A 14,021-nucleotide genomic window follows, 5' to 3' on the forward strand; every position below is an offset into this window, starting at 1 on the left:
CCAGCTGCAGCCGAGCTCTGTGTTAGCACCTGCCTCCAGCCTTCTTCATTTCCTTCACAGTTACTCTCTTCACAAAGAGTCCAACAACATGGAGCCCTCATATCAGTCTTTGTCTCAAACAGCCTCACTTTAATTTCTGGGCCCAGATTTTCTTCTCCTTTTGCTGTGTTTTGCAGCAAAAATAAGTGTACTAGCCCTCATTTAAGTGTGCTTTGTAGCCCAGAGACTGCTCTTTTCTACTTTGTAATCTGAAAGACTAGCTAAACACAATGATATCAAACTATATTCTTGAAGTGATTCTGTTTAGAGCAGACTCTGCATGTTTTGTGCCCTAAGCAGACAGCTCTGCTCAGTGTGTTTGTGTGGAGCTGACCAACAGTTTGTGCCAGTTTACTATTCTTTTCCTTAGATCCACTTTGTCAAGCCAGATATAAGCTTCCCCAATCAGAGTCTTTTTCATAAACTTCCCTCCATTGGAGACAAGCAGAATCTGTGAAAATAATAATAATCATCTTCATCATCATCATTATCATCATCATCATCATCATCATCATCATCATCATCCATGTCCACAGTAACATAATACTAGCAATACACGAAAGATTCAGGAATGTTGAGCTCAAATATGCTATGCACAGAAAAGAAACATTGGCCATCACTTTTTAGAGTCACCTTTCCCTTCACAGAAAGCCCTGTGAAAATTGAATCTTCTCCTGCTTCTGTTTCCTTATTATGGGACGCAGCAATTAGAAGATGACAATCTTGAATGCTAATGAGCAATTTGTTCACCTGCTGGTTACCAAAGATGAGCATAAGGTCAAGTTTTAAGTGACAAGATAAAGCTTTGTACAAGTGAAGTAGCAGCTCTTGTTAGGTCTGTGAAGTCTGACACCGACTGGATGTACAAGGCTTTCTATGAAATGTTGTCCAACCACATATTTTCCAGCTAAAGAGGCTTGTGCCATGCAAACAAAACACTTTTCTGAAGGGCTTTTCTTATTCTGTGGATCTATAGGTTCTGTATGCATGTTTCTAAGAAAGTGCATTTGATAATATGTATAATTCATGGCATGAGTCATAGTCACATATTCAGAAAAATTGTAGCATTTCTTAATTCTTAAGTAAATTCACAAGCACAATGTGAAGGAATTTTTTTGTTTGTTTTTTTACTTTTAAAAAAAACTCCTAAGTTTTTCAAAAAGAAAATTCCTAAATTTTTCAGAAAGAGAAAGAAATAATGAAGATTTGCATCTCCATAACAGCATTAACAGCAGGTTTGTAATATTCAGTTACTGAGCAGATCTCAACAAGCAACAAGCAAGGGAAGTAACTGATAACAGGAGGAGGCTGTCACTCTCCATGTGAACCAGCAAGAGAGAAAAATGAACATTTTGTTACTTGGTTTCAAAGATCTATGATAGAAGAAAAATGACAGAACGCAAGGGTTTTGTACTCCGCTGAAACCACATGACAGTAGAAATGTAACAGGTCTGTAGAAGAACTAGAATTTCCTGTAATCAAGAACTTCACCATTTTCAAAAAGTTTCCATTCTGATTTGGAAAGCAATGTAAAAAATGCAAACTTTACATTACAAATAAAGTTTAAAATAAATTTCAAAAGGGAAAAAATTTGCAACTGTTTTTCTGAGTAGGCTTCCTACTTCCTTGTCCACTTTTGATATCATTTGGCAACCTGGACAGTTTTGATACCTAATGGATACTAGTCAAAAGGTTTGAGAAGGGAAAACTCTTAGGCACTGAACTAATAGGAAAGTCCATTCATCAGAAAACATGTCCTTGAGGAAAATAGGCAGTCTGCTCCTCTGCTGATGGCTTTCTAGGTCCCTAGTTTTGGTGTTTGCTGAAGAAGGGACTGCCCAGAAGATCGAAAGCCAAACAAGAACATCTGTGAAATTCGTTCTTCTGGGTTTTTCTGATTAGCTTTGCATAGGACATTATGTATTTCTAATTGCAGTGAGCCAGGAGCCAGAAGCTTAGTGCTTTCCAGAAGGGTCTCAGGTGAGTTGCCAAGTAACAGGAAAATCAGAGAAGCGAGGAAAAAAACTGCCAGGGGCTGAGGAAAGTGCCTGTCTGAAAACTGTTAAAATGTTTTCCACAGAATGTTTTCATTCCGAGAGAATTAACAGTTTTGGGACTGAAAAATTATCCAATTTTTCATTAGTTCTGTATTTGATCCTTCTCCCTACTCCTCCCAGATGGAATCCTAGGATCTATCTTTCTAGCTTTTCTGTCTCTTATCCTTGTTTTCTTTGTGTACCAGGCCTTCAATTCCAGTCTTGTTCTGGATCAGCTCATCTTAGTTTCTAAACCTGAGGGGTTTTGTTTCTTATTTATTCCCAGTACTCTGTGCCAGACAATTAAAGCTTTTCTTAATTTGGGTTTTTTTTCTTTTTTCTTTTTCCTCAACAGCTCATGGCCCCATTTTTATGGCAAATATTCACAGCTCTTGCTGCTGATTTTTAGTCTGTAGTCCCTTGTCTTAGTTTCTGCCTCTGGTTGGTTCTCATCGCTCTTTACATTGTACCTTTCATTATTATCACATTTGACCCCATCTTACTCCCTCTCTCTGATCTTATTTTCTCCCATCATCTTCCAGTTCCATTTTTGTTCTGTAAATTCTGGGTTGTTTAATTTCCCTCTCCCCTGAATCTCTTTGGAGTGTTTGACCCTAAATGTTCATCACTCAAATTCAGCATTCAAATCATCCAGGTTCATGCTTTGTCATAGGAACAAATAGAATGTTGAGCTTGAAGAGCACATAAAAACTGATGCACTGAGTCAGATTAAAGCTCTCTCCAGAAAAAAATACTTTGCTTGCAAAAGTGCAGAGGGCAGTGTATAAGGCAGCATATAAGGACAAAGCCATTAAGTAGTTACACTCACTCAAAATACCTACTAAGGTCTGTGGACTATCCTGACTCATAGGCAGTAAGTTTGTATTTAACAGAATATGATGTCTTTCATCTGTAAATTTCTCCTATAATTTTCTCCAGGTACTTTTTCTTTGAAATTATTTAGCACTTTCTGTATATAAAGGCAATACATTTTACAGCTCAAACTCCAATTCTCATGAAGCAGAAACACTTTTTCTTTGTTTTAAACTTTTTTCTTGGTACTTTTACAGGATATTTTATGGCCTTCATTCTCATTCTTAGCTCTGGTGTACAGTATTAGCAAATATAATGCTGAATTCATAGAATTTTAGAATATATTGAGTTTAAAGACATCAATCAGGATCATTGAATCAAACTCTTGTCCTTGTGCAGGGCACCACAATAATTGCACCATGTGCCTGAGAGTGTTGTTCAAATGTTTCTTGAACTCTGTCAGGCTTGGTGCCATGACCACTTCCCTGGGTAACCTGTTCCAGTGCCCAGCCACCCTCTGGGTGAAAAATTTCTCCTGATGTACAACCTAAACCTCCCTGACTCTGCTTCAGGCCGTTCCCTTGAGTCCTGCCATTGGTGACAGCAGTGAACAGATCAGTGCCTGCCCTTCTGCCTCCCCTCAGGAGTGTGTTGAAGAACACAACGAGGTCTCCCCTCAGTCTCCTCTTGTCTTTATATCACAGAGCTCCAGAGGAAATCTTTTCAAGTCTCAGGCTAACTGTTCTTATGGATATGTCACTTGCTACCTTCCTCCTCAAAACCTTATTGATTATTTTTCCATAGGACTCTGTGAATTCTTCTTTACTCTTTACCCTCTATGATTTCCTCTTCAAACTCCCACTGGAAGCAAATTTTTACAGGAGCTCTTAAACTTTGGCAAGACTTTATTGATTACTTCGGCTTTTCCCAGAAAATGTCAATTCTTAAATAGCCTTTTCTTTAGTCTATTGAAACAGTAAGATGTTAGGACACCTTAACACAGGAAAAACAGTATCTCTTTTTTGGGGGTCTTGTTTTGTAAGTAACATCCATTTGCAATATTAATGATACAAGCAATCAGCATAATGTTGGCACTTAGATAATCCAGACTAACTTTAGTTACCACAATGTACCTGTCTTATTCAGGTTGGTCTGACAGATTTAAAGGTTCATTAAATGGATGCTGATATGCCCAACAATGCCTTCCACTGACTTTTAAGGTTGGCATACAGATACCCCTTGAATTGCTTATCCCTCTCCACTGACCGGGGGAAGTCTGAATATACGGTTTATACTTGTTAACTCCTAATGTAAAAATATATGAAGGTAGAGAAACTGAATCCAATCTGTCTAAAAAACCCAAGTCTGGCCATATGACCAAACCTGTCTAAGCAACTAAAACACAGGAGAGGGACCAGTTTCATGCATGATTTGATGTGTCACAGACTGACAAAAAGTCAGCTCCATAACAAATGTACCAGACACTATCTGGCTTGGTATAATCATTAATTATCAGCATCTGAAATTATGACTATTGTGTCAAATTCTAGGTACCACAACTTCTAAAGAAGTTGGAGTAATTGAGAAGTTGGAGAAATTGATAAAATTATTAAGCATTTAGGCAAAAGGACATAACAAAGAAATTAGGTTGACTCAGCCTGGAAAATAGAGAGGGGAGGTAAGATAACAGCCTTTCACTGTAAACCCTATCTTTTTTTAACTAAAAAGAAGGCAAATCAGTTTTCATCTGAACTTTGTGAGGATACTTAAGGATAAGTGAGCTTAATTTAAAAATATGACATATTTGATTTTGATATTGCACTAAACTTTCTAAATACATAGAAAAGTATTCTTGGAAGGCATGTATAACTCCCTTCTCTGGGGGATTTGAAGAACAGATCAAGTCTAAAATTTTTTTCTCTGGGGGATTTTAAGAACAGATCAAGTCTAAAATTTTCAGGCGTGATCTATAAATACCCTTCCTCAGTGTGTCGTGATGCAGTAATCCATCTTTTAATGTCTCCTCGAGCCTGATATTTTCATTATTGTATAACTGTGTTAATTTATTTGTAGTTCTCTCTTTTTAGCAAACAGCTGAGGTAGTAGATTGAGCTCAAATGCCCATAACACTGCACAGACAACATCAAAAATTACGGTTTAATAAAATGCAGAATTACCTGAAGGGAATGCCCAGCAGGACTCAAGCTAAATCTAAATGTTTCATTGAACGAAGGCTCTCGGTCATGCCTGCATACCCTGGTTTTCTTCTTAATTACTCTCTTTTGGGTAGAGATATTGACAACATACAGCTTCACATACAGGTCTGGGGAAGAATAGTTCAATGAGTCAAATAGAGAAGCTTTTAAATAATCTTTGTTGTTAATGATTTCAGCAGAGGGGAATTTTTGTGAAAAAACGATATTTTACAAAGTCACATTCTGTTCTCATTCATATGGTGTAAAATGTGAATCCCACATCCCATCCCACTAAATCCAAAGGAATTACTTTGTTTATAATACTGTCATTAAATGAAAAAATACATGTATATCTTTATCTATATATGAAAATATCATTATGAACATGATATTTTTGTTTTTAAAAAGCTTTTTCACAAAAATACAATCCTCTACTAGTTATACCTGTTCTTTGATAACCTAAGGATTTTTATTTTTTATTAATGTTAAAAATTAATTAATTTTTTAAAATAAAAAGTAAACTAAAAAGAAGATTAACTTCTGACAGTTAATTTGCTTCTACAAAAAATGTTTTTACTTTCATTAAATTTGTTCATAGGAGAAAATAAGTACTTCAAAAAGAATCCTGTAGAATATGTCAGCCTGGCTAAGAAGTAATTTTCTTTTCCATTTTAGTGATGATGTTAAATGACTTGAGATACTTAATGTTTTCAAAGTATCATGAAGCTGTTTTCTTAGTCATACCTGGAAGATGATCTGGAGATTTAAATTTGTATGTGATATTCCTGCACTGAAGGATTTCTACGATCAGTTGTTCTCCATCTGTCTTCATTTCCTTCTTTAATGCAATCTTGATTTCACCCATAACTTGTGTTTTACCTGGAAAAGCAGAAAAAGCAACCCTCATTAATATGAAAGGAAGCCAAATGTATCTTTCTAACTTGGAGAGAAGTAAAATTTTATGGGTCTTTTCTGTTTTGTTTTGTCTTTTTTGTTTGTTTGTTTGTTTTTGGTTTATTTTTGTTTGCTTACTTTAGTTTTGGTGGTTTTTTTTTTGGTTTTTTTTGGTTTTTTTTTTTTTTGTTTTTTTTTTTTTTTTTATATTTTTTTTCAGTTCTTTTTTTTTTTTCTTTCTTTTTTTTTTGGGGTTTTTTTTTTGGTTTTTTTTGGTTTTTTTTTTTTTTGTGTTTTTTTTTTTTTTCTTATAGTTTTTCTAGCTATAGTTATAGGTCATACATAGTTTTAAGTCAGGAATGTAAGGAAAATTTATAGCTTGGATGAGCAAATGGTAGGCACATACCATACACTTGTATAATTATATTATATGCTTCAAAATGTATTTGCCTCAGCGGAACTTTTTTCCCAAGAATAGAAATTTCTCTAGGACTTATTACAAGTCACATAACGGTCACTGCAATTCACCTTTCCAGAAACATTTACTACAAGAATCTGAAGTTATCTCATTTAAAAAAGAAAAAAAAAAGCAAGAAAAGAAGAGAACTTTCAATAGAGTGTTAAAAGTGAGATATTCAAAGGCAATGAAGTAAGGCTGGTGAAGTCAGCATTTTATTTCACCTTCCTATATACATGGAGCAATATCATTCACACAGTTTAAAGGGAAGGGCTTAGAGTGACCTTTAAAGTTAAAGGTAATTTCTCTGCTTATGTGGGTAGAAATACAGGGCCATTATTTCTACATTTTATGAATTTCTCTCTAAATGAGCTCAGAAGGAAATGTAGAGAAGGCACAGAAGGAAATGTAGACAAAGCTCTTTTGCCTTTCCTCTGCCTGTCCTCCCACAAGCCTTTACAGAAGCCAGGCAGAGAGGAGCAAGGCTGCATCTCCTAAGTGCGTAGGGGGGTGGGAGCAGAGCATCCCCAGCTCAATTCTCTCCACACTAACATCATCTCATAGTGGGGGTTGTGCTTCTAAATCTATTGTCCCACTACTGAAAATATTATTTCACCTTTCTCTTCACTTTAGACATTAGATCAAAAGAAATCAACCCATGAAGCAGCTGGGATTCTTTATTATGTAGTTTCTGGTGCCAGCAGGTTTTAACACTTTACTGGACATTTTAGAATCTTGTGCCAAGATGTTGTAAGGTGCAAAGCAACTCTGCAGAATGTATACAATTATGATACATCTAGAGGAGGCTCTCAATTAAAGAGTGTTAAATTGCAAGTGGCATGTAAGGATTACTTCTTGTATCACAAATGTATAATCAAATTTGAATAACACCCTCTAAAAATGAGAGCTTCTCTTTCACAGATGCCAATTCTATCTTTTTTCTACTTAAAATAGTTTAAGGGATCATGAGGAAAAGTGTAATAACAAATAATTACAGCTGCAAACTGGCCCCAACTCTCCTCACAAACCAAAGCTAGAATTTAATTTAGTTACAGTCCCTAATAAATTTGTAATTCAGCTTCAGCTGAGCCAGCACTTCTATTGTTTCTAAGGTGTGAGAGGATTCATTACAAGGCAAGTGATACTTTCACAATATTTAATAATCAAAAAAAATTCCTATAGGTTTGAATATGCAGTAATATAATTTTTTCCTTCTACATGGTTGTGCAAAGATAATGAAGTCTTCATTTTGTGATGCCAACAGAAGAGATCATTTATATCTGGGATCAAAGAAGAAATGGCCAACAATATCCCTGTTATTGTTCATTACATCCCTGTTGTTTTAATGCCCTTTCCCTGAAAAGAGTTGAGTTTCCATTGGGCCCATCTTGGTTAAACTATGGATTTTTAATTACTTGAAAGAGGTACAAGACAAAATTATAATGCCTTCTTTTCTTTGTAAATAAAATTCTCAAACCATGGATGAAGACATGACACACCTCAAAGGTGTTGTTTAAATCTGAATTTCTGATCATTATTGGTTCTTGCACTGACTCCCAGAAACATGAAAAAAAGTCCAGCATGAAAAGTTGTAGGACAAACATAATATGAGTTTCAGGCAATTTTTAGTTAATCACAGGCTGCTCTGGAAAATGTACTTGGCTTATTTTCTTTATTCCCTCTCTGTCCTTTAAGCTCTATTTGCATTAGTTGTTAGGACCTCATCTTGATTGCCTTAGTGCCTTCTTTTTCATTTAGGTGTGCATTAGGCTTAAGATGAGATGAGGTGGTTTGGATGCCACTTGTGATGTTGTGAACCAGAAAAAAGGATATGTCCTTCCATCAAGTTATATTTAAATATTCCAACACTATTTCTCAGCATCTGGAAATTTTCCATGGACTATTCTATATTGCCAGATACTCTTTAGGACAAACAATCCTGCTTCACCATTTAAACATTGTGGGGAAAACAATGATCTACAGCTGCAAACACATGAAAGATAATAGCTTTATTGTGCTTCCATACTAATTTTCATTTCTCCCACAGCATGAGTGAAGGAGCCTTAACACCGGGATTATGAAACATTGCACTAAAATAAATCACCACTTCAGAACCCACCAGAGTTTTGTAGACTCAGAAGGGATTCCTATTCCTTCTATTGCTTAGCTTTTTCCCCTTGCTCATATATAAGTTCCATAAATCTTTCCTTTGGCGGGTATGCATAAATAGAGCATATGTGCCTTGTTTGGAGGAGTTGATTCTTTAAATGAAAATGAGAGATACAGTGATGAAGGGAATGGTTAATAGCGAACCATCTTAGTGCTGGTGGGAGTTCATGGTGGGCTGAGATGGACATGAATGTGTCATGGATGTCATGTTTGGTGTGACAGAAATAAACTTCCTCAGGGTGTCATGGGATTGCATGCACAGAACCTCAAGCATTGCATTGGTGGGAATAAATCAAAATATACAGCACCCAATCACAATCTTTTGCCTTCTTGTATAAGTTTAGAAAACATCAATCATAAGTGATGTGAGAATGGAACTGATTGCAGGTATTTTGATACATTGGATGGCGAGAAATGCTACAATTCAACTCTGAAAAAGTGATATTGCATATCTTTTTAGGGAAGTACTAATATGGTTTCCCAAAGAAGTGGAAAACAATTTTTTAACTTGAGTAGTAACATTTCCCTTAATAAAATATTATTTTCAGATGAAAGATGTACAAAACAGGATTATCACAGTGGCAAGGAACTATATAGTAAAGCACTAAAAAATGACTGTCTAATTTAGCTTAGGAAACAAGGAGTGAAAAAGAGATGTTCTACAACCATATACTAGAGTAAAACTTGAAAAAGATTAGAGATATTTAAGCTGAATTAGTGTGATATTTTACCTGTTTCATAGGTATCAAACACAGACTTACTGATATACCTCAAGAGGACATGCACCGTATCATTGTGTTCACCTCCGCAACATGCCAGCTGTAGGCAACCAATTCTTAAATATATCTATATCCATACAAAGGATTAAAAACATTCATAATTTTTTTTTAATGACTACACGCCTCTTTTCAGGGGACCATATTTATTAGTAATTCATTAACAATTAAAAGGAGGTGGTTACTGACTAAATTGCTAAAAGGTATTTGAGAAGTCAAGGAATTTAAATTTGCTGTGGTGATGGCAACACCAAAGCTGTTGTTCTAGTCCTAGAACTGTCACACTCTACATTGTGAAAGGTTAATTAGTTTTGCTATTAGTTTTAATTGACTGTTGTTGTAAATCACAGGATGTGTCATCTGCACTGTTGTTGTCAATTCCAGTAGATTGATAAGTATGGATTGTGTTCCCATTCCTTTTTATCAAATGCCTGCTGTCAGACAGAATTACCCAAGACAGAAATAAGTAACTGCCTCCCATCATTCTGTGTTATCAAGGTTAATTCATCAATGCATTAAATGAGCAAGTAAATCTCACTGCAGAATGGCAAGAATTTTATTAAGTTCATTTGTTGAAATGTAAAGTTCTGAGATAATTTGCACTTTTATCTTAGAATAAGTTGAATTGCTTCCTGATGTTGACTATGTATTTTCACGTAGATGGATAATGTATGAGTAGGTTAAACTTGGAAATTAAAATAAGAGATGCCTAAATGCTGCTACTTGATAAACATCATACTTGAGTAATTTCCTGAGTGGATGCCAGATGGCCAGAAAACAGAATCAGGAAAATACATAAACTGACATTTTGTTTTATAATTGTGTATAAATTGCTATGGGCTCTCCTGTTCCAGAAGAGTGACTGGGGGGTGCTAGAGCAGGGGAATTAAAAAAAAAAACAACAAAACCAAATATTTCCCAGCATTCTTCTTTTCAAATGAAGCTTATAGATGAAACTATTCTACAAAATAAGTAGGAAATGCTCTTGTGGAGCTTCAGGAATAAGGCACTTTATGGTGAAAGATTTTAAATCAGAGTAAGATCTTTCTAAATAGCTCTCAGTGATATTGGCCTACTGAAGAGATGCATAATCTTCTTAGGTCTTTATCTGTTTTGACACATTGAGAGATTAAATTAATGTACCTCTGAGGGCTCTGTACAGTGTTTATTGATAGAATAAAGGAATTTTTTTGATGTACTTAACTACTGTTTGTCTCATAGGTATTTAATTACTTGGACTTGGATAGTTATCTTTAACATGGTGTAATGAGAAATAATATATTCCAGAATGAAACAAATCAAATAGTCCTAGGTAGCTGTATTTCTCTAATAACCAAAGACTTGTATTCAGCTATGTTAGGATATGTTTGTAATGTTTAGAGAATTAGAAGAATCTAAGTAATATGAAATTCCAATCCATGTCTCAATAACTTGAATTAGAAAAAAGGACAACATTACAGCTTTAAAATATGGGACATGATTAAAGACAACACAAAAAAAAAGATGGGTTCTGTCACAACACCGATGTTCCTTAGTAGCTTTCTGATCTCAGATTTCATCTCTCAGAGATGGAGTTAATAGCATCTCTTAGAGTTGTTTGGGTTCAGTAACTGAGACTGCGTTTTCTGTGAAGAGAGGGACTTTGATCGTGTAAACACAGACAGGACTTTGGAGTGTGATCCCAGGAGAAAACACAAAGTCTAGGAAGGCTGAGGAGGACCTTGCCACTGTCAAGAATGTCTCCACAGTAACCCATGAAGCTTGTACAGACATAATTTTCTGTCTAACACAGAGCTGTTCTACCAAGAAACATGTTTCTGCTGGATTCCTTTAACTCTATTTTAAGAATCAGATGTTCATCCTCCAGCAGACAGCTGTGCTTCAGAAAAACAAGATAACTTGATCTTATTGCAATAAATAATTCAGTATTACTGCAAATAGTAGGCTATATCTAGTATATATATAGTAAATACATTTCAGTATTAGAGCTAAACAACTCCAGCTGAAGGTAAAGCAAAAGTATTCAGTATAATTTTAAACATACATATATCAAGAAGTTAAAATGCCAGCCAAAACCTTCAACTCTTTTTTTAAGAAAATCTTTCTCTCTCTCTCTCTCTCTCTCTCTCTCTTTTTTTTTTTTTTTTTACCATCACACAAGTTTCTTGCAGTACCAGCTTTTTGTATTCATGCCTTTCGTCCTTTTGCTGGAGCATGAGCTACTGGCAAAGCTGCTTCAAAATAAAGATGAATAACCTTTATAAACAGGGCTTCTCAATGTTTACAGGCTCCAACACTTTCTGTCCTTATGATTTTTTTTATTTCCTTCTTTTTGTCTTTTATCTTTTGCACACATATTCCTTTTTTTTTATGAAAATTGCCACAATTTTCTCTTGTAGGCTGGTTTTATATTTTTTTTTTTTTCTGCAGTAAGAAAAATCAGACATCTAATACAGTTTAACTACTACTTTCTCCTGTCTCACAGTGCTTTAAATACATTTTGGGATCACTACGATGGGTCTGTCTCAACAAATATGAGGTTGAATATGTTCTGAAATTCCTGGCTCCTCTCACAACTGCACACTCAGTTTGCTCTTCACAGTGCAATCAACAGCTCATGGGACAAACTGAAGCTCAGAGGAAGGTTGTGTTTATCTACCTCAGCTCTGAAAAGGAACTCCAGCTGCTAAGGGTCCCTAATATGGGTTCAGAGTTTTCTCTAATCTGCCTGTGGAAAGGCTATGTGCTGTTGTAAAAGAAGGGCTGGGTGTTTTTATGAATTATTCTGTCCCTTTACCTGGCGCAGGCAGGGACACTGTGTGCAGGCAGCCATTCTTCTCTGAGACAGCAAACTCAGCTCCACTCCTGATAAATGGCTCCCTCTGGGAACAGGGATGCTCTGTGGTGGGAGCAGACAGGAACCCAGGGAGCTTCTCTCTTTGTTCCTTCCCTCTCTTTACCTTGCACTGTGCACTGCTGAGGACAGGCTGTATATTATGAGATGAGCAAAGAAGGTCTTTCATGAATATCTCCCAGTGCCCTCGGATGTGATGCACATGCAATTGTGTAATGGGGGAGAGGAGCAGAACTCAGGATCTTTGCTTGCAGTAAACACAATTTACAATTTTGTGGGCACTGAGGGTGGCTGACTTTGAGGCTCAGGCATATGAACAAGCTGACAGGTTTACATTGTGACTCTCAGACCTAGCAGGCTCACTGCTGAGAGAAATTTAAATATACTTGTGCAGAAAAATAGCCTGTGTGTCCGAAATCCTTATTTTAAGTAAAAACCCTGTTGTATGAAATATATTTTGAAAACAGAGAAAGTCTTTTGCCAATTGAGATGTGGAATATTTTCCAGAAAAAATATAAGCTCTGTTTCATATACTGGTCATTCTGTGTGTGCCCCTATTTCATAGGTTTTATTCATCATTTTGAAAGAAAAATGCAAAACAAAACAAAACAAAAAATTAAATTAAACCAAAACTCACTTCTGACTATACATTGATACCATATGTAAAAATTCTTGATCTGAAGTAATGTGATGTGTGGGAAAATAACACTGATACTTTGCAATATGCTCAAATATGAAAAATAAAGACGTACCAATCAACTTTCAACCAGGTTTATTTCTGTTGTGTGAATTTCTAAAATGTTGTAGGAAAAGAGAAGTGGTGAGAAAAATATGATGAAGGAATAATGTTAGGGGAGGTGAATCTGATAAGAGTTTCATTAGTATCAGAAGCTGCCCAAGGCAATAACCCAAATGACAGCATAGGGGATGAGAAGATTCTCCAGTAAGATTTTTTTCCCAATAATATAGCCAGACTTGTCCCTGTACCATAGAGATATTTGGAATAAATGGAGAGAAAATAATGAGACCTGTAAATATCAAATTTAGGTGATCAGAGATTACTCCACAGGTTGATTTCAACAATGAAGATGAACACAGGATACTTGTGTGCATTTGCCTGGTAGTAGCTAGAGAGAGAAAGAAAATGAAGTGAGGGAAGTCAAGATATTTACACAACTCATAGTACATTCTACTAGATTATCTCTTATTTATGTCTTCCCCTTCTGTGGAAGGGAATTCTTGTGTTCTAAACTGATAATTCTATCAACATGCTTTCTGCACTTCAAAGACCAGATTTCCCAAAAATTTATTTCTGATTTATAATTACAAACTAATGACAGGGTTAATCATAAGGAAATGTTTATGTCTAAAGCAAACTCCCTGAATTTTGTAAGTAGTAGGGATAATACCTTTTTAAGCTTTTGTTTTTTGGATAGATAAACGCCTTTGGGAGTAATGTCTGCATTTTTTTTAAAGTGTTAGTGGAGAGGCAAGTTAATGGCTTTCATTTAGAAAACAGATTTTTAGCCAATGAAACTAGGCTAAAAGTATCAAAATAAAAATTTACAGCTCCATAATTTTCCATAACTTCAGAGAAAGCTACAACTTGAGAGAAAGCTAAAATGATAGTTGAAATTATTTTTGTGATTTTAATTGAACTCCAAAGATAGGCGCAGCCTGAATCTGAAAGGGGAAACTATGAAATCTCAGAAGGAAAAACTTTCTTCAACCACCTTTGTTCCTTTTCATCCTCACCATAAATCACTGCCCAAGTCTAAATATCTATTC

General features: G+C 35.6%; 1 protein-coding gene across 1 annotated transcript in view; it reads right to left on the bottom strand.

The window, feature by feature from the left end:
- Nucleotides 1-349: 349 nt before the first annotated feature.
- PCLO (piccolo presynaptic cytomatrix protein) overlaps nt 350-14,021 on the bottom strand; it is a 318,336-nt gene continuing 304,664 nt past the window's right edge. Inside the window, exons 24-26 of the mRNA XM_041413394.1 lie at nt 5,828-5,962; nt 5,066-5,211; nt 350-490 (exon numbers count right to left, since the gene is read on the bottom strand). Coding sequence (XP_041269328.1) covers nt 350-490; nt 5,066-5,211; nt 5,828-5,962 — 422 coding nt within the window. The remainder of the gene's footprint in view (nt 491-5,065; nt 5,212-5,827; nt 5,963-14,021) is intronic.

Source organism: Onychostruthus taczanowskii, unplaced genomic scaffold, assembly GCF_017590055.1.
Source record: "Onychostruthus taczanowskii isolate IOZ18803 unplaced genomic scaffold, ASM1759005v1 scaffold41, whole genome shotgun sequence".
NCBI lineage: Eukaryota > Metazoa > Chordata > Aves > Passeriformes > Passeridae > Onychostruthus > Onychostruthus taczanowskii.